Below are 26,097 nucleotides of genomic sequence, written 5' to 3' on the forward strand. Positions count from 1 at the left end.
GCCAGAGCAGAAGGAGAACTGAGAGCAACTCCAAGAGTATCTAAAAAATTCTTCCCCAAAACTATGTATCGTGGGTTCTTTCAAAAAAATTTCCTCCAAAAATATATCAGTCAATAGCAGATCGCTAATAAATAACCCCCAATATTTCAAATACAGACAACGTCATCATATTGGGCCCATCGGAAGGGACGCGTGGGCGTGCGAGAATCAGAATTGGGGGAGGAACGCCAACGCTAAAAATATACGCGGTGGCAGACTGTTTTTTAGCGTCGCTAAAAAATTGGGGAAGGTTTAGGTGGATTGTCGGAGTTCATTTTTTCTCTCTTTTTTCCTAAAAAAGGTATTAGGGGTAAGATTAGCAGCCTCTTGGAGTTGCTCTAAACGGGACGAACGGGATCTGAATGGACGACCCACGTTCGGGTTCGGGAAAAAAGTCAAAAAAAAAAAGGGGAGAAGCGGGGAGAGAAAATAACTGGCGGGAGGAAGGGGTGAGCCGGATGCGGGTGAGCTCGGGTACGGAATAGCCTATTCCGTACCCAGGGTATTATATAGTATACTCCTATATATATATATATATATATATATATATATATATATATATATAATGTCAGATAAGTGACTGAGAATGACTGAATGGGCAGCATCCTGCTCTGCTTTTCATCTGCGTTTGGTTCCTCGAGCTAAAGTTTAGTTCGTGTCACATCGAATATTCGGAGGCTAATTAGGAGGACTAAATATGAGTTAATTATAAAACTAATTGCACAGATGGAGGCTAAACGACGAGATGAATCTATTAAGCCTAATTAATCCATCATTAGCAAATGTTTACTGTAGCATCACATTGTCAAATCATGGACTAATTAGGTTTAATAGATTTGTCTCGCCGTTTAGCCTCCAGCTATGTAATGGGTTTTGTAAATACTCTACGTTTAATACTCCTAATTAGTATCTAAATATTCGATGTGACATGTGCTAAAAATAAGTCAGAGGAACTAAACGGCCCTAGGTCTGTACATGCAACTTCATTATCTTCTGGGGGCCATCTTTGTATGGGCTGAATGTCTTGGGGCCTCTTCGTCCAAAACATGGGAAAGGAAATGATCAAGCGGATATTATTTTGCTTCCATCCAGCTACTTTCTGATGATGAGGCATGCAGATGCAGATGTTGAGAACTTTTCAGCTTAGTTCATATCGACACGATAGAGTTATTTGCAGGTAATGACAAATTTTAATCCTAACATTGCCTAACTACTGTGACTTGGTGCATAACTAACCTCATATATCATTTTCTTCCTTTAGTTGGTATTGCGTCCGCTTCCTTCCTAGCCATTGAGGACTTGTTCTTATGCTATTACTTTCTGATGATGCATGAAAACATATATATCTTGATGTGGCCAAACGTGGCATTGTTTAACACGTTGGCTGAACATGCTGGAGGTGAGATAGTGACTCAGAGAAGAAGGTACAGAAGCATTAGCCCACATCGTAATCATATTAGGTGATACTTCATATTTGGCCCACCTTAGTTATTCTGTGATGACATGATTCATTTAGCATCAGTTCAGCATGCTATGGGGAAAAAAAATATATCCGGGCTCTCAGTTTTCACTATGAGAACTGGAATATTTTTGTTTAAAGGCCAAATTTGCAGCAGTAAGCTACATCTACACAGAGCGGGCCAAAACACTCCATAGCATGCATGACAGCAGTGATGACCACTGCAAATCTGAAGTAGTTGGGATTCTCGCTCGCATCTGACTATCTGTGTTATCATTCTCTTTGTGGCAAATGAACACCTGCATTGAAGATTCGCGTGTACGTTGATCTGCATTATTTCTATATATATTGAGCCGAGATATTGGATGACATGCAGGTTTTCGCACTTGTCCTGTAACACGGCCACCGCATCGACGACTTGAAACCGTCGCCGCAGAAATGTGTCCGTTGCTTCAATTCTTTATCACCTCTGACCCAGAAGTGCTCTGCCTCCCCGGTGATGCCATCATCTGAAGAGGTCAGATTTCTGCAAGGCCTCGTCCCAGCCACTCAGGAATTGTCGCGCTGGCCAGCGGAAACAAGAGAGTGAGCAGCTAAAGCCTATAACAAAATGCTGCCTCATCCTCACCAGCAGATTTCGGTCAATGCTCCCTGGTGTCGGCATCATCCTTACAGATCTCGCGGATCGAGATTTGACTCGCATTCGATTATGAACAGCGATTCCAATTTTTGTTTTTCCTATATGCAGTGCTATGTGGTGGCACATCTTCCGAATCGACGCACATTGTGCTCTTCCGCACATATATGGAGACTTCGAGGAGCAAAAAGAGCATCCGGTTTGAGGGTAAAAGGATTCTCGATCTGGAAAGCATGGAGAAGAAACCCAGGTAGAGATGTGATGCTTTCTCATCTCTGGGTCCTGCTATTAGTTGCTAACAGCCTAACATTAGCATCCTGATCATTTGGGTGAAAATGATTCCCTGGTTTCTTCACCCGGAATCATCGAGCGCGCACTGGCCTGGCACCATCTTTTTTGTGGGGACAAAGGGGTTCCAGAAATGGCGGGAGTGTGGGTTAACACGTCGATTAGAAGATGATGATGGTTATGGAGTCGATAAGCTGGCCATCATTTTCGGCTGGGGATGTTCGGTCCATTTGGACAGGCTGAACTAATGAATGCGCTGCCGTGCGCGCGCTCGCTCGCGACGGGATGGGCGACGAGAGACGTGAGGATTCGAAAAAGCAATCCCAGTCAAGAATTGCAGACATGAACAGGGTAATTGGGTAAAGGATGTTAAAAGACATTAATTGTTACGTGGCCTGCTTATCTACCTGTCTCTGCAAGAACAGTCGTCTTGGATGCCCTCAAAGGGCATCGCGGAGCCGCTGAACAAAGGCGTAATGAACTGTCATCAGATTGTATGTACACGTATACTCTGATTCATAGCATCTGCACTTGCTGACTAACTCATTTACCTAAAATAGGATGCTTCAACTCCTGGCGCCTCCGTGGCATCAGATGCTAGACACCGCTGGTACGGTACACGTCAGACGACAGCCACAGCTAGCCGCAAAAAATGTTTGCAGGGCGCACACGTGTAGCTCCGCGAAAGCCCAAGAGTACAGACGCGCACGATACAGCTTCTTGCAGGCACAAATCACAATATCATATAGCGCGAGACCGGAGGCGCAGCACACATGGCGGGGCTTCGCTTCGCACCAACAAAGCCATGAACCAGGGATAATGTTGTTTAGCCCAACGCGTTCCTTTCAGAGACGAGTTTGTTTAATGGCAAAGCCAAGCGGCACGACGAAACGAGCCCGCCCAGCTCGATCGATCGGCGGCCTCCGTGTCCGTGCCCATCCCTCAAGTCGTCGCAGCGGCGCCGGCGCGGCACCGGTCTGCCGACGACGCGGGCGTGCGCCCGAAAGCGAACCGGCCCGAAGCGTGCGCGCGCACGTACGGGGGAATCGGGGATGTTGACGGGGTACGTGTACGCGCGCGTCGCGGCCGGGGGGCGACGCGATCGCCCGCACGGGCGGGACTCTCCTTGCCCCGGCGCGCAGCCGCCGCGACACGCGTCCCGGGGGGTCGGCACGCACGTCCATCGCCGTCGCCGTCGCCGTCGCCGTCGCCGTCGTCCCCCCGAGCGCGCGCGCGCGCGCGCGGGCGGAGCGACCCTGCCGGGAACGGAAAAGCCGCTGCGCGACCCGGCTCCCCTCCCCGGCTTTGACTTGCCCGTTTCGGTGTGCCCGTGAAGGCACGCACCAGTTGGCGCGGGCTGGCGGGGAATGGCGCGTTTTCCCGTGGATGGATGGCGACATGGCGTGGTGCGTCACCGCGGCGCACCGGTGCGGGTAGGCGAGTGGGTTCGCGTTTGGGCACCGGGACACTGATCAGTGATCAGACGGCATGGAAAAAGGCACGGCCACCGTCGCGTCATCAGCCTGTCCGTAACGGGGGAAATATCGACGACGAGCATCCGTTGCTTACGAAGGAAGGTTACACGGAGCTTTCTACCAGGGAATCGCATGGCAGGCCACCACGAAGTGTCTAGGACTCACAGGCCAACTTCACTCGCTCTCCCGTGGCCGTGCAATGATGAGGATCCGAAAGGCACGGGCTACTCGGCTACCTCCTTCGTAGCACGGCGACTGGTGAGCGAGGGGCTACTAGCGTAGCAAATGCGCACTGACCGCGAAAGGTAGAAGCCCTTCTGCCTGCTACCGTTTACCTGATCTCAAGAGAACGGGGAAGCCATGCCTTGCCCACGTAGGAGGGGGCGACCCCTAGTTCCTACTAGAGATCGCGTTGGTAGGATGTAGCTCATCCATCGATCAGCATGCATGACGCCGACTGATCATTATTCCCTTCTTCAACGATGGGGACCCGCTCGGTTGGCACGCGGCTCAAATCACAAGCAACTCATTGCTAGTCCGCTTGGTCGACAGGGAAATGATGAGCAGAGTGCATGGGAGATACTACAAGGAAATGAGCAGATTACAGAGAGTATAGGAGTTCTCTGCAACAGAATGAGATTCGTGTGGTTCCATTATTCCATTAATTCCATCAGCTGGCACCTCCCGTTTGTAGACAGATACGGCTCCAGGTTTTCTGAATCGCTTCCGGGGGTATAGCATCCGGCCTTTTTCTGCGTTTCGGCTATGTGTTGTTAGCTGAAACGCATCTGGAATCACGCCTTTTTCAGGCTAATTTCGTCTCCACCTGAGTTTCCCGTAGCAGCGCGGCACTCCCCTGGGATTCAGGACGCATCGGATCGGCAACTTGTTGGAGCTTCTTCGTTCTACCTTTGCTGAATTGATTGGAAACACTGCAGAGAACTTCAGAATACCAAACTCAGAAAACGTCTAGCCACGTTTCAGCAGAGCACTCCCTACTAGAATCTAATGCGTTTTTAACTGCTTCAATTTCAGGAAGAAATGCCAAGATTTCACTATCCATGATCCTGCCCTACCTCAATCCAATCTACTAATCAATCAGCATGCGCGAATCATTTCAGAATCTACTATACACTTTTTTTTTATACAAACACAACAATTCAAGATCACAAAACTGCTAGGCGATCTATATATATAAATCAGGCAAGAATTCGATCATCGCTCGCCATATCCACATCTAGAGGCGACAAACAATGCATTTCTCCTCGCATATACATCCAATCCAAAACATCGCAGCGGGACGGGGAGTGAGCGCCCACACGGAATAATGAGCAGTAGCCCTGTCGTTGTACGCGCACCCGATCGAGCCCCACAGCTCCAAGCCGATCCGTTTGCCGCCAGATGGCTCCGCGCTTCTGCACAGAACGTCGTTGAGAAACGGACGAGCGTATAATTGGGTTGGATTACCGGCCTCCTTTGGATACATTTGCATGCAGAGGAATGTTGCGATCATCCACTCGATCGATCGGCAACTCCTTACCAACCAGCTAGCTGCTGTGCAGTGCGTGCGCTGTCTCTGAGCTAGGGTTCCTCGCCGCCGGTGGATCGATTGGCGTTTTGGGAGAGGGGTTGATCAGGCTGGGCTGGACTCCTCTCTGCGCCCTTTTATTTTGTCGATTGTGTGGAATGGCAAGGGATTCTTGGCTGGCATCAAGCTAATGCTACTAAAAAAGCTCGACTATCTAGATTAGATTAGCGATAGATACCGCTGAATTGGGCGTGCTATTTTCTTTGCGTGCTCTCAAGTTTCTCAAGATGCAGAAATGATTTGTCAGTTCGGTCGCTTTCTTCGGTTGATTTCTGAGGGTTATGATCGAAGAAGTTGTGATGTGATCATGCACACGAATGATTGCACAATTGATGCACTTAGGATAGGAGGCATCATTTTCTGGACAAGTCATTCAGCAGAGCGATGAGCAGCGAATTTAGAATGGTCAGGGTAAAACATTTCGGTCTTGTTGGTAGTACATGGAGCCCATAACCGTCTCTAAGTCTCTGTAACTGACCAGTAACTGTGAAAGACGTTGCTTATGTGCTCTTTGCTACCAGCGACGACCTTTTCTTAGAAAAGGATTCATACCAGCGATTTAGCAATGGTTTAATGGAATTTCTTCCATCTATTCTTTTTTAAAAAACAAATAGGCATGCACCCATATAGTCATCTCCCTAGGAGTTCCTTGGCGCCACGTCTCTTTCTACTAAAAGGACGCCGTGCCGTCCCAGTATTTAAACCGGGCACCTCCCTCTCAGATTATTTTCCCCTGATCGCTTGTCACCTTGAATCCGCGCCGCCTCCAACAGGTAATTGGCCTATTGCCACTTACTTCCCCTTCTCTGATTCTCTCTCATCTATCCTCGATATGCTACTACTCCTTGCTCTAAAGTAATTTCTTTCTCCTCTAAGAACGTCTTCAGTGTACTATCAATTGAAGTACTTCTACTTGCACCTATTAAATGTTCAGATGCCTTTTCTTTCTGATTGCCTTGCCATGTACTTTTTCATCCATTTTTTATGCTCTGCCGATCTGTTCTGTTCCAGAGGTTTTTTGTTACGATGTCTTCTTTGCCGATTTGTTTTGTTCAAGTAGTCTTATGGATTTTGATTAGTACTGGAACTGTATTGTTGATACCTCGTCTCTGAATGATCATCTGCAGCAGTGCTAGTCTTATGCGAATTTCCCATGTATAAATGTTTCAGGACAGGGGCTTCGGTTGGCGCAACAGCAGCAGATAAGCCAGCTCTGTCTGCCATGGAGCAGGAGTTGCACCAGCCCATGGAGCTGCCCCCGGGCTTCCGTTTCCACCCCACCGACGAGGAGCTCATCACGCACTACCTCGCCCGCAAGGTCGCCGACGCCCGCTTCGCCGCGTTCGCCGTCAGCGAGGCCGACCTCAACAAGTGCGAGCCCTGGGACCTGCCCTGTAAGCCCCCTCTCTCCCTGGTCCCTGCACCACCGCATCCATGTTATTGATCACTCGAGGAACTTAACAACTGTGTCGTCGTCGTCGCCGTCGAGCAGCGCTGGCGAAGATGGGGGAGAAGGAGTGGTACTTCTTCTGCCTCAAGGACCGCAAGTACCCGACGGGGCTGAGGACGAACAGGGCCACGGAGGCCGGGTACTGGAAGGCCACGGGCAAGGACAAGGACATCTTCAGGGGCAAGGCCCTCGTCGGCTCCAAGAAGACGCTCGTCTTCTACACCGGGAGGGCGCCCAAGGGCGAGAAGTCCGGCTGGGTCATGCACGAGTACCGCCTCCACGGCAAGCTCCACGGCGCCATGCCCAAGCCCGCGTCCAAGGTTGGTTCTTGGATCACAAGCATGCGTGTGTGCATAATTCGCATCCACTGTCGATCACGTCTGCTAATTCTGGACCCTGTTTTTGTGTGCACGCAGAACGAGTGGGTTCTGTGCAGGGTGTTCAAGAAGAGCCTTATCGTAGGCGTAGGCGTCCCGCCAGCAGCCAGAAGGGGCGCCATGGAGATGGCGGCCAAGATGGACGACATGGCAGCCATCTCTCACCTCCCTCCGCTGATGGACGTGTCCGGCGCCGCCGCCAACCCCGCGGCGGCACACGTGACCTGCTTCTCCAACGCGCTGGAGGGCCAGTCGTTCCTCAACCAGACGGCGGCGCCGCAAGTCGCCGCCGCCGCCGCCACGGACCATCTCGGCCTCGCATCCTCCTCGCCGTTCCTCTCCAGCTTCGCGCAGTACGGCTCGCTGCACCACGGCGGGGTGAGCCTGGTGCAGCTCCTGGAGAGCAGCGGGTACGCCGGCGGCGGCGGCCTACCGGACATGCCCAAGCAGCAGCAGCAGCCGGCGCCGCCGTGCAAGGGCGGCGAGCGGGAACGGCTGAGCGCGTCGCAGGACACCGGGCTCACCTCTGACGTTCACCCCGAGATCTCCTCCTCCTCCGGCCAACGGTTCGACCACGAGCAGCTCTGGGGCTACTAAGCATAAGCTTCACCGCGTCAATGGCGATTAGTATAGCACTGCTGTAAATAAACATCTGTTGGAGATCGATCGGTCGTGGCGTGCATGTTCCAATGATTTGTTCGTGTGATTGTAGATTGTTACTAGCCGATTTGGGTGGGGTTGTAATTAGCATTGCTGTAATCACGATTTGGTGCAATATTTCCTTGGCTAATGATGCCAAGCTATCGATGATGATGGCTACCTTCACTAGCTGCTATAGTTCGTTAGGCTTATCTAGTTTTGTTTGTGAAAAGGGGTCTCGCAGTCAGTGTGATATCATCCTGAAAACGTACCTAAAACTTTGACTTGTTTATGGTCTAGCCATGGTACTACCTAGCTAATCTAGCATTAAAAGCTTGATTTGGTTCTTGATTGCTTCCAGAGGATCATGCTCCGGCTGCTGCTAGCCTTGCTACCATTGGCCTTGGCCCGTGACTGGCACGTCCCAACCGTCACGCAGGCACGAACCTGAACGCAGCCGGTGCTCCATCACTCCCCCGGTGATCGCCATCACCCCGCCGTAATCATCACACAGTGACATGAGCACGGCTTACGATGGCGCAAGAGGCTCAGTTCAGTACTTCGGTTGCCATGCCTTGTCTCCACGCGCGCGGGCGCTGTGGTCTGCGGACGCCGGGGCCGGGTCGGGGTCGGGGCCCCTCGAATGACATGGCTTCCTCCTCCTCCGATCCTTGTCCCGTCGCGCGAGCGGAGGCCCGGCCCCGCGCCTTGATTGATGGTGGCGGGGCCCGTCCCGTCGCCGGCCGCGTTGCTGTCGACCGGCCGGAGCCCCGATGATGGAGCCGGTTCGTTCATCAGAAATAAAAGGGGTTTCCGCTCGGCGGCAGCGGGAGGCGGGTAGGTCAACTAACCGGTCGATCGAATCGACGCCAATTGTGCCGGGACAGCTCCACGCGCTGGGTCGATTAAATTTTATGATATCCGCTTTTGTTTAGTGTGTCCCGTATCTCCTGGACATCACCTCCTCTGGAATTCAGTTCCTCCTTGCCGATTTAAAGATTTGGGTAGGGACACGACACGAGGGTTGATTTGATAAGGCCTCGGACTCCCTGGATCCTGATGGTATATCGCGATACCCATATCCTGATGGTAGTCAGGTGTGCTCGCAGGTTTAGCAAATATATTTTCAATTTCAAGTTTTTCAAGGCGGAAAAAATGAAAATCAGGTTCTCAAGGTATGATGAAAGCGGCTCTACCCTAGTTGCGACGTGATCAATTCCATGTTTTTACCGTTCCTTTTCATCGAGTCAAGCATCACAATGCCAAAAATGTTTTTAGCTCTCGTTTTAGTGTGTCGGCCAGGATTTTTACAGCTCCATTTTGATCCAAACATAAAGAAACGGGTTGATGGGTGATGATTGATGAGAGGTTTGCAAGTCGAAGCCACCAAGACGACGAGATAGTCGTCTCTTTCTGAAAACGGAAACCATGGCTGCATAGAGCCACATAGGCTCTACTGTCCCTATCTCCAACATTGCTTGTCACCATTAGTTAGGGAGTGTTTGGTTCCAAGGACTAAAGTTTAGTCCCTGTCACATCGGATGTTTAAATACTAATTAGAAGTATTAAATATAAGTTAAATACAAAACTAATTGCATAAATGAAGACTAATTCGCGAGATGAATCTATTAAGCCTAATTAATCCATGATTAGCATATATTTACTGCTTGGAACCAAACACCCCCTTAATCACAATCGTTGCAGCCGCGCTAGTCTCCTACAGATCCATCGCAATGATGTTCTTGATATGTTGTTCTCAAGCCCAACATAAGGGTAAGAAGTCCTCAAATCCAACGAGATGCAAAGCAATTATTATACATTGCATGCAACATTCGACTACAGATGTTAGTAGCAATTCAGAACGAAACATGTGCAAGGAGTGCAACAAATAGTCCGTGAATTCCTCAACAAGATGTGTTGGGTAAAAAACTAATATCTTCCACTAAAAATAGTCAAGGGCATGCTCGAAATAGCATAAAATGTCATATGAACAAATCAAACTATAAAACTAGACGATCGACAACACGCAACTATCAAAACCGAACAAATTACGACCCAAGCCATCCACTCTGGTCTTAGGCCACGTCACATGTGTGACATGGCACACATGCATGGTTGAGTCAGCCTAATAGGCCTTAAAAGGACTTAATCTTAGCCAGTGATTTTGGATCCAAGGGTAGGACTAGGGCTGGATAAAAAAACTCGTTGCTCGTTTGCTCGCTCGGCTGTTGACTATCTCGGCTCGCTGCATTTTCTTAACGAGCCAAGCTGGCATTTTTGTTTGTTTGCAAACGAACCAGTCGCGAGTTGCTCATGGTGTGAGGACAAACCGATAAAAGCACATTGGTGGCCCACGAGCGAGTGGTCTAATTCAATCTCTACAAGCTGCTAACTCTACCAGTCCACGAGCGGTCAAGCCTCCATCACATACTCCCCTTCTCGCGCAGACACAGGCACACAACCATGGAGGCGGCACATGAGTGCTACATCTTGTGTGCATGGGTGCCCATCTCTTCCCCTTTTGTCAGCAACGTGGGAATCGGCCCCCCGTTCCTGAGGCGCATGGGTGTTTGGGTACCACGTCAGTATAAGAAGCAACAACCCCAAGTGGGGCCCATTGGACACACGAGAGTCCTTATGGATGGCATAGGAGAGTGGGCCGCATGCGTCAGGTAGAGGAGCATTAATGCTCCCCCAGTTGGTCTAAGTGGGCCAACTAACCAAGCATACCAAAGGTGCGCTTTCTCCATGAAGCAACATCATTCCAGAAAAGAATGGGACTGGCTGACACGTCGATCATGTATGCCTAGGTCGAGGTGACAACCCTCGGCTCCCTCCTTTCTTCCTCACGAGCCGTGCGTCAGAAGGAGAGAGCCCGGTGGCGGTAAGGAACGGTGCGCCTTTCCTCACCCACCTGAATGGATGGCATATCCGCAGAGCGGCGTCAGTGAGGGTTGACCCTCCGCTTCCATGTCGAGGCTATGCCCATGCAGTAAGGTGTCACGGTGCAGCGCCGGCAGGGCGCTACACGTTCGCACATCATGACCACCAAATCTTATAAAGGGGGTAAATTGAACCAATTAACACAGTTGCGGGGTAAATTGAATAAAAATATAGGTTAGAAGTTTAAACGGACAATGGCTATATTTAGTGGAAGTAATTTGGACTTTTCTATAACTTATAATGTTCTACTTGACACTAAAGTGAATGTTAAGATGAATGCAACAAGTAGTTTAAGTTGAAGCAATGACAACCCCTTGGTTTAAACATTTGCAAAAAAATATGGAAGTCTTTGGGAACAATAGTTGTGTGTATCGATAGTTTTTCTTCCCAAGTAGTTTGAGTTGTGTTTGCTTTGATGGAACACGTGCGCGCACATGCACGCGCGTGCGCACACAAAACTAGCAGTGTGTTTACTCATGACCAAGCGATGAACCAATTTGGGGGTACGTTAAATTCTCTTTCATACTAAAAAAACAAAGTACCACTCCTTTGAATAAAACAAGATATTTTAAATTTCTTTTTTCAATAGTACCATTTAAGGTCATGGAAAACAATGAAGCGTGTGTCAAGGTGTTGAATGCACACTTATCAAGCAAAACATGTCAAAAGCTGGAGCAAATTTCAAGATCATTGTAACAATAGCAAGTACTTGAAGTGATAAAGTCGCTCGGTTGCAAGACTCGCAAAAGATATGGAGATCTTCAATAACTACATATTCCCGTATCAGATTGTTTTTCTTTTCACATACTTTTAGGTGTGTTTGTCAATGTTGCGTTACCTTTTCATCTGCTAGATATGGACTCAAGGCCGAATGAAGTATCAAACGGACTAATGAATGAGAGTATGATAGTGCCTTAAAGGCTATGGATGGTACCATTGATCTATCAGTCTTCCCTTCTATTCAATGGCTAGAATAAATTCACAGTAAATATTCAATTAAGCAACCTATCCCTCATGTTCTGTGTTGCTTGGTTTCAAATTAGGAGATTTTGACATCTTGAAAGTGATGGTCGTTCAACACACACACGCACGCAAGCGTGCGCGCACACAGGGGCGGCTGCTGAATCAGGGTGGGGATGGGAGTGAGCTAGGGTTAGGATTTGGGAGCGCAACTGAAAGGATCTAGGATGTCGACTAGAGGGAAGGTGAATAGTCGAACCTGCAAATTTTACACAGCTTCGAACAATTTTATCAAAAACTTCTAGAGTTTTCGGAGATTGTTCCAGAAATTCCGCAACTTGCGAAATTTTCAGAGAAATCTGTGGATTCTCTGAACATTAATGTGAAAATACTACAACCCTATGAAATGCTTGACAAAAGTAAATCACCGAAAATAGGTTATGCAATAGGGTATACCCGTTCATCAAAAACTAGCCGTTGGAACGTTAAGTTCCGAAGATTTCTAAAAGTTTCTCCGGAGATTCCAGAACTTCCAGATTATTCCGCAACTTCCTGTGGAGGTTTCCGGAACTCTAAACTGAGCACCCTTTTAAGTGTTTCCCAAGTGTAGTGCAGGTGCAAGGTGTCTCTCATGAGTTGATCATGTCATTTTGAGCACCTGTTTCAACGTAATTACTAAAGATTACACATCGCTCTTAATAGTGCGGCATTCCCAAAGTCCATTTCAAACCGAAAATAAATTTACCCTTCAAGGTATGTGTTGACACCGAATCATCGGACTTCTATAATTAGTTTCGGAACATGAAGCCTTCATACTCCGAAACTGGGGCGCCTGTGTTGATACTAGATTTTAATCGAATCCCTTAATACGGAATATGAGGCCATCGGTGTCATATGCGACTATTCTCTACATGCGTATACATATTGGAAGGTACTAATCAATATGTGAGGTGATCAAGGAAAGATCTCGCACGTACATGCAAGTTGGCTAAAACAAGCAAGGCATATTAGAGGCTCACATGTGGAACAAAGAAGGAGCAAGGACCTGATGGCAATATGAAAAAGGAAGCTTAATTAATTAGGACTTTACGTAAGGAAAGTTAGATTCCGTGTATCTTAATATTTTTTTGTTTAGATATTTTGTATCAGGTAGTTTTGATACGGTTCCTGCTAGGAGTTATTAGTTCAGAGTATAAATATGTACCTCCGGTCATTATAAAATAATCACACGATCAATATACAACATATTTATCTTTTATTTACCTTTTCGGCTTCGCGCCATTGCATTAGGAGTAGGAGTAATGTAGCTTCTCGACGAGTTCCTTCTAGCAAGCTGGGCTGCATCAACCTCAATCTCCGGCGAGCTGCAAAGTTCCATCACCAAGTGTTCTAGGCTTTAACCACCGGGCGCATCGCTGTGGTTTCGTCTAGTTTCATCTACAAGTTATCGAATATCTTGGATCTTTGACTTACAGCGCATCGCTTCTATCTTGATCTACGGTATTCACCAGTTATCCTGCCTTGATTAAGTCTGCATCGGCTGATATTTATCTGTTCTATCGTCTTGCCGTTCAGTTTGCTTTAATTAGCTTTAGATCGGTTCATTATAGATGACAGATCGCTTAATAGCCTGTTGCATCTTAATCTTCGTTGCCCATTCGAGTGCTGTTGGAATTGAGTTTCATTGTGATTAGATTCATTGGCTGGCGGGGTATAGACTAACTTCCTGCTGAGTGTTTCTAGGCTGCAACTACCGGGCGCATCGCTGTGGTTTCGCCTAGAAATATTGGTGGTGACATTAGTTTAGATCTCATCGGCTTGTGGCTCTGGCTATGGTGGAGCAAGAACTCGACGGCACTCTATCTCCTATCGGCTCTCTAGCCGATGGTTATCACATCAAGGATCATATCGGCCCGATCGGCCGACTCCATCGAACTTCGAGAGAATTATCTCCACCTTGTCAGTTGAATAGTAAAACTGACTGGCATGCCTGCGCACACCACGCGCGCCGATTTGGATTCTGCACTGGAGTTAAGCAGATCTCTCAGGTCCTCATGTGGTGATGTAGGGTCCACCAACGTCAAAATTTTGCGTCAACAGTATGCCTAATATACCATTCATTTCCTTTTTGAGGGTCATCCACAAGTGCTACATGTCATCCAATCTTTTAATACTTGCCTAATATACCATTCATTTCCTTTTTGAGGGTCATCCACAAGTGCTACATGTCATCCAATCTTTTAATACCTGCTTATGCACTTAAACGTTCATTAGACACTTAAGTTTGAGTTATTAATTCACCAAAACCTACTTAAGGGATCAAGATACTCTTCAGCAACATTGTCTTTTATATGGCCACTAGTTGGGCCACACCGGTTGGGCAGTTTTTTGGGGTACTATGCCCGATGTATGAAGTGGTTTGCTGGGACAGACCAGGTAGAAAAAGTCTACTTAACCACCTCAAATATCAATGATAGTGTACTTAACCCCTCAACTCTAAAACTAGGTATTTAGTACCCTGTGATATTCAATGTGATTTAGATATCCCCATGAAGGTTGGTTTTGAAGGTAATTTTGCGGATGTGTCACCTTATGCCCAATGGCGTGGTATATTATGTGGCCAATCACATGGAGTTAATGCACTTAGCATTCCATCTCTCTTGTACCTCTTTCTTTACCCAACCTGCCATATATTTATTCTTTCTTCTCGTACCTCATCTTGCAGCTAAGACCATTGTTGCACGCTCATCTCCCCTATAAGCCCTAGGCATTGTTCCGTGGGATGGAACTCGAAGCCAAAGGCGATAGAACTAGGCATAGCCTAACCTCCAATCAATGTTGGCAGGGGAATGCAATGTCAACTATGGACTACAACATCGCTGCACATCTTGTGCCAATAGGAAAATCACCAGATCGGTGTCCTATTTCATGAAGAGTACGCAAGCAAATGGTTCCGTGCACGAGCTAGTCTATGTTGTGGAACCATGTACAACAATATTTTGTGTGCCATTGAATTTTAACAAAATTCCTTATTTGCCTTCATTGTCTCTATGAAATGCAACTACAGTGATTCCATGAGCTTGTGGTGTGGAGTTATCCTATAAAATTACCTTGAGAAAGCTCTACTCGAACAAGCTTGAGCCTAACAAAATAGCTCGAGTTTCGCTTCCTAAGTTAAAATAAAATTAGGAAGAAGTTTGAGCTTGACTTGATAGCATTGGAACCGATGGTGGCGGAGGGAGAGGGGGCAGGGACCAACGGCCAGCCCCGAACCCCCTATAGCTTGATTTATTTTCCACTAAAAAATTTAATTTCAACCAAATTTTGAAAATTTTACCACTGTTGCCCCCTTTAACAATGAAAAAAAAATGAATTCATGGCTACGCTCCAGGGACCCGAATTAGGATCGACCTAGGTGAACTCCTTTTCCACAGCTTTACATGCTATACTTGAACATACATGCAAGTGAACTGAGCATAGTTCAGAGTCCTTGACTCAGCACGAATACTCATATTTTCTGAATTTATTTCAGGATTTAATTGACGTTATTCTTTTAGTGGTAGTCAGTGTGCCTATCAACGACGAGGTGCCAATGGCGACTTTATCAATCTTGAGGACTGCCAGTTCAGTTTGTCAGAGGTGCTCATAGAGGTAGGGTTGCATTCGTGTGTTCATAGGGGCGATATGCATGCGTGTATATGAATGTCTACGTTTGTACTGACGTGTGATTTGAAAAAAATCTTACACGCAATTGAGAGTCATATTTAAATTTTGAAGTGCAACATACTTGTATCTCCTGTGCCTAAGATATAGCTAATATTTTAGCTTCCATATGGGTATCAAAATGGCATCAAAACATATTAGTTGTACAATGTAAGGTATAGAGCAATAGATAGGCACATTTGTGTGCTTATCTCTCCTTTGAAGTGTAATTGTGCGGGAGAGCACCGGCAGATCCGTCAAGGACAAGGTGCAGTCGGTCTCTTCATCGGCGTCAATGGCGAGGAGCGGCAGGGCGGCCGGGTCGGTGGACTCGGGCAGGGTCAGCGCCGCCGTGGCGGCGAGGAGGAAGGCGGAGGAGGAGAAGCGGCGCGCCGAGCAGGTGCTGCGCACCGTCATGTTCCTCTCTGTCTGGGGTCCCAACACCTAGAATTTGCAGACCATCTGCGTGTAATTGCTGCTAGCCTACTACTGTTGTGCTTGCGCATGTTTCTGTTCGAGATGAAGGAATTGTAAATGATCTGATATATGGACACAAATCGATCTGTTGATTCTTCGAACAAGACTCTGGCTCTGTTGCTGATCTCAAGATATCTCTGATGTGTCTGCGTACCTATTCGTTCTCTTTCAAATCTGTTTTCTAAAGTGCTGCCAAGGTAATGCACTGCTGCGACTGCTTGTTTCCTCGAGCTGTCCGCTGTGCGTGGCGTTCTCTGTCACCCGTGCTCTCCACGCTGGGGGAGGGGCGGCGCGTGGCCCACGGCGACAGCGGCGCAGCCCTTGTCCGCACCTGGGCGGAGCGCACCCGCGTGGCCATGCGCGCCGAGGTCGAGGCTGCCACAGCCGGCCGCAGGAGCCGGTGGATTGAAGGGAGACCGGCATGGGCAGAGGCCAAAATCAATCCGGGGAGGAGCTGATGAAGGAATTGCAGCATTGGGTGGCCGAGGGTCGCTGCTGCCATCCATTTTCGCTGGAGATTGGCTTGGCGGCGCCCAAACCATGCGGCGGCGGAGCTAGGGTTCGCGGGAGGCGGGGGAACGAGCAACGGGACAAGGGGAGGGGGCAACGGGAGGAAGCCGATTGTTTTTTCCTTTCTAAGATCGAAACGGTACGTTGTGTAACCAGTAGTAAAGGTGGGTAAATAATTCCCAACTCCACAATAAAGTTTGAAACTTATGTTTTTGGAGCACCCCTGAGGTACTCCAGGAAAAATGTGAATCTGATCCTAGCTTCATGTTTTTTCTGAAGCTGGAGTTTGTGGAGCCGGACGTGTTTAGCAGGCAATTTTGTGAAGTTGTTGAAGTAGAGCTATTTTTTCTGAAGTGAAGTGCTGCCAAACATCCCTAGTTCATGTTCAGCCTCGTTACTGCGACCTCTAACGTCTCATGGAACCCCACTGAGAACAGAAGAACGGCAAAACCCTTGCAGAGAAGAAACATGGTGTTGGACCGCTCAAAAAAAAAAACAGAAACATGGTGTTGGGGCCGGGGGCGTGCGTTTGCTAGATTTGGACTGTGGTGTGTGCTAGGGAAACTGGATCATGCACGCCTGATATGCCTGCCAGTGCCATCGACCTGACCACAAGAAAAATATTCCGAACCGCTGACGATGCACGCACGATCCAGCAGCACAGGCTTGCCAGCTTTGCTAGCCTATTTCATCAACCGTCTACCGATCGATACACAGATGACAGATGCAGGGTGCTCTTCAGTTTGGGCTCCTGGCAAGGTGTCGGGCGTCAGCAACGCTGGCGCGTAACGATCGATCGACATCGATCACGCACGCAGTGAAACCAAACGGGGTTCGTGTTGGATGTGCCTGTCACGGGACGCGCACATTTCTCCATCGATGGGGATACGGCTCGAGTCAAGTCGTGTCTGCATGTGACAAACTAGCAGATACGCGTGCGCGGACGTGCCCATCGGCGCGTTGTTTTCACCCCCTGAAAATAACGTTGCGTCTCCGCGCCGTGCACGAAGATTGTTAATTTACGCCGATGCCAGAACAGCACAGCCGTCGATTGGACAGTTCGATGGGTGCGGCTAGATGTGGCGGAAGGCATCGGCAACCATAGCCTCACGAAGCGCGCTGGCAGTAGAAATATTTAGGAAGTGTGGTGACAATAGAAATATTCATGATGGGTCAGACTATTTTAGCACAGTTTGTTGCTTCCCCTAAACTGTTTTAGCATAGTTCCTTGCTTCTCCATGTGATGGTGTAGCTTTTTTTAGTTTGATGCCGGTGCATGGGTATATAGTGTAAAGAAGATAGAGAAAGAAGATTGCATGGGTGCATGCAAATCTAAAATAAAAAATGTATAAATCTTAAACCGAGCATCCAAACTAAATTTTGATTGTACCATTATGTCAAGATCTTCAAAATGAGATCCCACGTGTTTTGATAATTTTTTTAAAAAACTATTTTTAATATTAAATAATTAATTTTGGCTGCTGCGAAAACATCACGAACAAATAATTATTTTCTGTGAACAAATAATTAATATGATGAACAAAATAATTGTACAGTGCGAACATAAATATTTAAATCACGAACAAATCGTTGCGTAAGAGAGTGTCAAACTAAAAATGAAATCAAAATTAAATTTCGATTGCACCGTTATATTTTGAAAATGAAACCTTCAAAACAAGACCCATTTGACTATATTTGAACGATTTTTATTTATCACTATTTTTTAATCATGTTCCAAATTTTTTCCGAGATATATACTTCTGAACAAATTATATGAATTCAAAGAACAAAATATATGTATATATCAAACAAATTGTATGTACTTACAAAAAAAAATGTCAACACCTGGAACAAATTATACGAACTCACGGAACAAAAATAGCTGTACATGTCGAACAATTTATATGAACTCACAGAATAAAAAATCTATATGACTCGAACAAAGTGCAAGAATCCACAGAACAAGTATTCGAACAAAGTGCAGGAACCCACAGAACAAGTATTTATACACATAGAAAAAGAAATGAAACTATAATATACCAAATAAAATAAAAGATAAAAAAATAATATACAAATAATTAGAAAAAGAAAAGGGCAGAAGAAAGAAAATGGAATTGTAGTTTAACATTGAATTTCTCTTAATAATTTAATTTCATCATGGGAAAAGTCAGTTATTTTTATTAATATAATATATAAAGATTGATGATATAATTTATGAAATAAACCATCCAAAGAAAGAATATCTACATGAGAGTTAGACTAATCAAAAAGAAAGAAAGAAAAAGAAAATAATATATATACATAGAGAAAGAATTAAAAGGGAAAAATAAAAATTGAAAGGAAAGAAATAGAAAAATTGAACAACAAAGAAAGAAAAAAAAACAACTCAATCTTAGCTAGGCAATAAAATAATCCAACTTAGCTTAGTCAAGGAAACAAAACAATTAGAAAAGAAGTAAAGATATGCGATAGAGTTAGAAAGAATAAATGAAAAAGAAAGGAAAAGAAAAATAGAAGATGAAATGAGTAGGAAAGAAAGAATAAAATATATGCATATACGGGTTAAAATAGAACATCTATTAGAGGTTTAGAAATAAAAAATCAAAATAAAATGAACGTGGAAAAGTAAAAAAACAAAAAAGTCAGCCCTAGCATGCATGAGTTTGCACGCAGGAGTTCGGGCGTGCATGCTGGCACTAGCTATTACGGCTAGCCGACGTGCCATGCACATGCATCCGAACTTGGTTCCACGGTAACTAGTACGTACGCGAGGCAACGCTGACTGACTTGGCTCATTTAAATGCTTACGGTGACGAGATGTATAGGGCCGGCAGCCCAGATTTGCAGCGATCCAAAATATCGTACGCGGCCCAAGCCCAACATGTGACGAGCAAAAAAATTAAAAAAGGGATCCGATTAGGATCGGGGGGTTTGAACCCGACGTGAATCGAACACGCAACCTTCTGATCTGGAGTCAGACGCGCTACCATTGCGCCACGGATCCGATGGTGATATCGAATGGAAAACATGATATATATTGTCAAAAATTAAATTGCGCGGTTTCTGGTTCTCAGAATTGACACCGGAATAGAGGAATTGGAATAATATATTAACAATTCAGCTGTTTGGATGTCATCTGCAATCAGCGGAAGATCGGTGATCGATATCCGCGGAATTGCATACAACTAAAACTGGAGCACACCACGAGGCCACGATTCAGAGTTTCAGGGTGGGGGTTATCTGAATCGAAGCCGGACGGAGGCCCTCCTCGCGAGTCTCCGTTGCTCCGATGTACGATAACTTGCGTCCCCCCAGCTACCAACCGAGGTTTCCCTAGTTCCCTGCAGTATCTGCACGCAAGTGCGCCGCCGTGCCGTCCCCAGGTCGGTCAATGGCAATCCTTTCAGCCGGGGCCGTCCGTATGCAGCAGGGCAGGACACGACCGAACTGACGGCAGTACATCCTCGGAAGATTTACCCACCACCCTGCAGTCCTTGGCTCATCGCCGTGGTAGATGGTAGTAGTCCTCTATCTGGACCCTGGACACCAGATCTGATCCTTTGACCACGCACGGTACACGCCGCGAAACGGTACAGCACAAGAAACAAAAAAGACCGCACTGGCCGCTCGCGGTGCATTAATAGAACGGACACGATGCGATGTCAAACCACCCCCACACACCCGTCACCCGGCCGGCCGGGGTCCGACGACCGCGGCCGTGCGATGCGAGCCGCCCCCCCCCCCCCCCCCGGCCTGAACGGCACGCGGCGACAGCCATTCGCCGTGCCCCCGGGGAATCCTATGCGCGCGGCGGTGAACTAGCTGCTGGTGCACGGCCGCCCGCGGTTACGAGTTCCAACCCAGGACGTGGAGAAGCTAGCTAGCCAGCCGCGGCCGCCCGGCCGGTCCTTCCGTCGCAGTAACCGCGGGCACGTGACGCTGTCCAGCGAGCCGCGACCCGGCGACCCGTACGTGGAACGGGAGGGGGAGGGAGACCGCCGTCGGTTGCGCCGTCCCGTTCGGTTGTGCGGACCGTGCGTACTGGGAATCAGTGCTACGTGGCCAATCAGCCGGTGCCGCCCGTCCGGTCCGGGGAATCTGGGCTCCCGGGCGTGAACAGGGGGCGTGGTCGCGCTGCTGCGCAGCCTGCACATTCCGACGTCCGTGCGATGACCGGTGAGAGCGTACAGGGAAAAATAACATAGTAGTAGTAGTAGTAGTAGTAGTAGATAGCATTACGCCACATACACGGGGGGAAACCAGTAGCACAGCACAGTATTCTGCGTTGCTTCTACGAGTACATGAACACGAAAATGCGTTGATTTCGAAGAGACAGAGAGGTTCTGAATGTTGTGCTGATCATCGCAGAGCGACAGAGACACGGAGTACAACTTCTCTTACCGGAGATGCTTCTGAGTGAACGCAAAATTACGTAGTACTACTGCATAAGAAAATGTACGTGCCCTCATAAAAAAAGGAAAATGTACGTGTGGCGTGTAAATTTCAACCAGCTCCGTAACCCAAGTTCGCTTGAACGAAGTCGGTATTGACTGAACGTACGCGTACGTCCAAAACATACGACTACATGAGTACGGCTACATTACCCAGCCATTAAACTGGAAGACCAGAGAGACCTGTCGCTCGCTACACTGAATCACTGACCCGGAGCATCTCTATGTACGCAGTAGGTAAGTTGTTGTCGTACTCGTACTCGAACGCTGACCGGAAAGATCAACCGAGAGGCATCTCGCGTACGTCTCCTACTCTCACTGCAGTGACAGCACTGGGTAAATTAAATAAACAGAGGTTGATTCGCCAACCAGTTTACCAATTTTCATACTGAAGCTTCCAAGAAATCATATCAGGCACTGCAAGACTACTCCGCCCGAACATAAAAGTATGAAACCTAAGTTAATGTCAGATCCATGTAGCTCTCGGGGAAAAAGGGCATATGCCAACGATGAATTAAGCAGTGGTGTAGGAGTGCAATTACTGAATATAAGGGTGTTTACGAATGAACCTCTGTTAGTTGATCGCAGTGGTTGGCTTAGGTTAATGCACAATACAATGATATACCTACATCTTGTGACCAGTATCTAACTCAAGTAACTACTAACACTAACAACCATTAAAAGTGGCATAAATGTGATGTCTATTGGCATGGTAAACTATAACAAAACATGCAAACAATCCGCTAAACATGCCTTACATTTTTTGTGAAAAAATGTGTTAGCCTTGTAAAAAAAAACCATTTTTACTAGTAGCTTGCTACTCAACTTGGATTGATATTCGATTCTAAATTAATGCAGAAGCCTTCTACCAGTAAATGAGTTGAGTTGAAATGTAAGAGTGCTGATTATTTCCCTAATATGTGTGATGTTCACTTTACCTCTGATAGTTGAGCGCGGCGGTTGGCTTAGGTTAATGCACAATACAATGGTACCTTCATGACTCAATTGGCTAACCGAACTTCTTGTAACCAAGCAAAATCTAGCCAAGTAACTAATAGAACAACCATTAAAAGGACATAAATGCGATGTCTATTGGTGTAGTAAACTATAAAAAAATATGGAGAAATATTTTCGCAAATTATTGTCTTGATGTGCCCGTACATCTATAATTTTAATCAGTTAAATTGGCATACAAGAGTGCAAATAATCCCTTAAAAATGCCCGCTAGTCATTTTGATTTATAAGTAGGATGCAAATATGCGGGAGTAATATGGATGTTAGTTGCAATATTTTTTTTATATGTGTCAGCGTTGTCACAAATGAGTTTTCAAAATAAATGACAGCTTAGGTAGTTTTCTATTCAATGTTGAGTGCTAATATTCGTAGTGCATTCTGTATATCGTTCTCATTAAAATTATTAAGTCCAATAAAGGCCAGATATACATTTTCTCTCTTTATGGACCATTCACTGAAGCAAACATAAATCACAACAAATCTTATATAAGATCAAATATTGAACGACTCGGTGCAATGTGTCAGGGAAATAATGTTGTAATACTAAGATGCGGAAGGACTTCTGAAAAAAAAAGATCTGAAAGGAAGTTTGGGTTAATTAAATTACTATTTAGCGAGTGCAATGAACTCCTATAAATCCAAGCTCTTCTAGGATCATTGTAGAAGTAGTAGCATCTAACTTGGCCCTTGTTTACTTCCCTCCAAAATCCCAACTTTGACACTATGCAAAAAGAAGATTCCTCATCACATCAAACTTGCGGTACATGCATGGAGTACTAAATGTAGATGAAATCAAAAACTAATTGCACAGTTTTGTTGTACTTTGCGAGACAAATCTTTTGAGCCTAATTAGTCAATGTTTGGACAATAATTCACAAATACAAACGAAATGCTACAGTTGCGTATTTATGGCAAAATGCCAATTTTGCAACTTCCAAATTGGGAACTAAACAAGGCCTTGGGTACTAGCTACTAAAACAACCAGTAATAAAAGGACATAAATGTGATGTCTATTAGCACTATGGACTAGAACAAAACATGGAGGAGAATCCGTGGATACCACTGTCTTCATTGTTCTCGTACTTCTACAATTGCAACTATGTCAATGCAGATATGTCAGAGAAACTATGTGTATGGCATTTAAGAGAACGTAAATACATTGGATTCAAAATTTAGGTTATAAAGTCCTAGAAACATGGGCCAATGCAACTTTGGTGTTGTCAAGCATGAATAATTTAAACAGATCGGAGTTTATTCGATGAACTTGCAAGCAATTATTTATATGTCATCATGTCAGTCAATCAATATTTGATTTGGTGGCACTTGTATTACCTTTGGATCATGCATCTCAGTCTCTAGTGTACTACTGCTCGCTCAAAGCATTAGCCTGCTGACCCATTGGATGAGCCGCGCATCACCCTGTTACCTTACATTAATTTCACGGTATGTAGCCAAGCCAAGTTCAAATTTCAAAATATAGTATTCTGAGGACAAAGCAGCGAGACAATTCCCTTTCTAAAATTTGGACAAATAAAAAAAATTGCACACCAATTTTTCTGGCTGCTGAACTAACCCCGGTGCTGCCCAAAGCAATGAAACCCACCACAGAAGCGGAAAAGAAAGGACTCTAGAAAAGGTCTCGCAGGACCACCTTTTTTGCCCAATAACCATCGCAGATCACGCAGGCGCATTCAAGCGCTGCCTTTTCCCTGCGCTGCAATGTTCCTTGGCGTGTGGATGTAGCACGCACGTACACGTACAAACTGTACACTGATGAAGCATACCATACCAGTCCAATACAAATTTCCGCTTTCCAAAAAAGAAAACATCTTTTGCTCCGTCTACGGTGAACACGGCAGTCGGCAGCAGTGTAATAGTACTGCCGGGAGGAACCAGTACGCGGGAAGAAAATTCAGTGGGGATGGTCCACAGAGTTCCTCCCGTGCGGACCCGTGTTGGATGGCTGACGCGTGGACGTCCCAGCGATCTGACGATTTATATGGACTCGGCTCCCAGCACTCGGATGGATGTGGCTCTACACAAGGACAAGGCTCCCTCGGCTCTCCAGGTGTGATGGTTCCCCTTCCTTGCGGCTCAGCTCCCAGCACGGATGAGGGTGCACCTGCACAATGATACAGCTCCCGTTCTCCCGCCTCCGCCTCCCTCATGCACTGCCAACAGTATCAACGTGTCAACAGTATCGACGTGTCAACAGTATCAACAGTATCCGCTGTTCCTCAACCTCATCATGTACATCATCGTCGCGGCCATCGCCGGCTGGGCCATCAACTACAGCATCGACGAGAGCATGAACTCACGTACTAAGCCTCCTCCAGCTCTCAATGCAAATTGTCTCTAAGATTTTTTTAAAAAAAGCGTATGTGGCCACATCCATGTTGAATCTGTTGTTCCTCCCTATGGGTGTTCCAGTGCAGGGCGTGTCGCCGCCGGTGCGCCTGTTCCCGATCTACTTCCCGATCGGCAACCTAGCGACGGGGTTCTTCGTCATCTTCGCGCTCATCACGGGTGTCGTCGGCATCTCCACGTCGCTCACCGGCCTGCACGACGTCGGCCAGGGGTTCCCAGCCAACATGATGTCCGCCGCCGCCTCCGCGCTCATCACCTGGACCCTCACCCTCCTCGCCATGGGGCTGGCCTGCAAGGAGATCAGCGTCAGCGGAGGCCCGCGAGCCTGGTAACGCACGGATCCAAGGGCCCTTTTATTCGTTCTGTGTCCTCTGCTCCTCTCTTGCATAGTTACATGTGCCTATCGCCCTATCTCTGTGCTGTGCAGAGAACCTTGGAGGCGTTCACCATCATCTTGTCCAGGACGCAGCTGCTTTGTGTCGGGTCGCTCCACGCAGGCGCGCACGAGGCCATCATCGCGACCCCCATCAGTGGCAGGGTTTGGTAGCATGACTGAGGTGGCAGTGGATGAGGGAGGCGGAGGTGGGAGAATGGGAGCTGTATTACTGCGCAGGTGCACCCTCATCTACGCTGGGAGCCGAGCCACAGGGAAGGGGAACCATCGCGCCTGGAGAGCCGAGCGAGCCTTGTCCTTGTGTAGAGCCGCGTCCATCTGAGTGCTGGGAGCCGAGTCCATAGAAATCGTCGGATCGCTTGGACGTCCACGTGTTAGCCATCCAACGTGGGTCCGCACGGGAGGAACTTTGCGGACCGACCCCACTGAATTTTCTTCCAGTACGCGTGGCTGCAAAATCTTTAGCGCTATAAACACGCGTGGGATTCCTCTCGCGATGTCGTCGCCTCCGTGCTGGTCCATGGAGCCAGCCCGGCGTGCATGAACATTGACCGTGTCAGTGCATCAACAGTTGAATTAACTCACTCTTCACCTTTGGTACTGCCACTGCAGCGCGCTCACTGTTCGGTCTGGTGCCTCCCAGGCCAAACTGAGGGTCCTCTCTCCGTAGGGTGAAGTGAAACCTCCTAGCTGGAGCAGTAACAATTTACTGGAGGATCAGTAGCAGTAACAGCCGTGTCCATCCTGATTCTTCCTTTTGCTGAGGAGAGAGTGATGTACGGCCGGAGTTACGACCCGTAGGGAGGGCCCACTGTCAGCGGAATGCGTGGGACCCACTGTGGCATTTCCCTCTCTGAAGTCTGAACGAGCTGAATGCATGGCGCATGCAGGAAGAAAGAGAAATTAAAGGCTGCATCAATTGATTTTGGATCATGCTATACTTGTAGTATACTCCATACGGCGTGTCATGGGTCGATTAATGGCCGTGGCCATTTCGACGCACATTGCTTTCGGCTCCTAGGACCGGGCAATTCTGGAACCCCTACCCGTCCGAGAAAGCGTCGCCGTCGCCGTCGTCCCGTCGGGTGGCGAGGCCACATCGGTTTGCCGAAACGGTGCGCAGCGATGGGGAATGGATCGATCAGATCACCGGACGGGACGCATCGGGCTCCCATTGCCCGTCGCAAACTAGACACCAGGGTTAGCTCGTACTGATGGTACTTATCTACTCTAGTAGGCTTTTATTTTTTGCCTGCACATCTGCATCCATGCCCTAATCAAGCACCGGCTTGCGGTGGCGCCGAATCACCGAACGGTTCGCACCGGC

General features: G+C 47.4%; 1 protein-coding gene, 1 non-coding gene and 1 pseudogene across 3 annotated transcripts; 2 read left to right on the forward strand and 1 right to left on the reverse strand.

Moving 5' to 3' along the window:
- Nucleotides 1-6,190: 6,190 nt before the first annotated feature.
- Nucleotides 6,191-8,141, forward strand: LOC101778459 (NAC domain-containing protein 92). 2 transcript variants are annotated; one of them, XM_004975802.2, is made up of 4 exons: nucleotides 6,191-6,259; nucleotides 6,657-6,880; nucleotides 6,979-7,256; nucleotides 7,353-8,141. In XM_004975802.2, the coding sequence occupies exons 2-4, from the start codon at nucleotides 6,709-6,711 to the stop codon at nucleotides 7,908-7,910; spliced, it is 1,008 nt and encodes a 335-aa protein (XP_004975859.1). In that variant the 5' UTR covers nucleotides 6,191-6,259; nucleotides 6,657-6,708; the 3' UTR covers nucleotides 7,911-8,141. The 2 variants fall into 2 exon arrangements, with proteins under 2 accessions (XP_004975859.1, XP_004975858.1); XM_004975801.2 differs by lacking the exon at nucleotides 6,191-6,259 and adding an exon at nucleotides 6,277-6,341.
- Nucleotides 8,142-19,476: 11,335 nt separating this feature from the next.
- TRNAW-CCA lies at nucleotides 19,477-19,548 on the reverse strand. Its single transcript has one exon. It is a non-coding gene; the product is annotated as a tRNA-Trp (tRNA).
- A 4,571-nt stretch (nucleotides 19,549-24,119) lies between these two features.
- Nucleotides 24,120-24,923, forward strand: LOC101763470 (annotated as a pseudogene).
- The last annotated feature ends 1,174 nt before the right edge of the window (nucleotides 24,924-26,097 follow it).

This window comes from Setaria italica, chromosome VII, assembly GCF_000263155.2.
Source record: "Setaria italica strain Yugu1 chromosome VII, Setaria_italica_v2.0, whole genome shotgun sequence".
NCBI lineage: Eukaryota > Viridiplantae > Streptophyta > Magnoliopsida > Poales > Poaceae > Setaria > Setaria italica.

Bases quoted from the DNA above. Each gene is read 5' to 3' on its own strand.
- LOC101778459 (XM_004975801.2), top strand. From the start codon at position 6,319: ATGCTACTACTCCTTGCTCTAAA. The intron at 6,881-6,978 runs GTAAGCCCCCTC...GCCGTCGAGCAG, and splicing joins CGAGCCCTGGGACCTGCCCT to CGCTGGCGAAGATGGGGGAG. The intron at 7,257-7,352 runs GTTGGTTCTTGG...GTGTGCACGCAG, and splicing joins TGCCCAAGCCCGCGTCCAAG to AACGAGTGGGTTCTGTGCAG.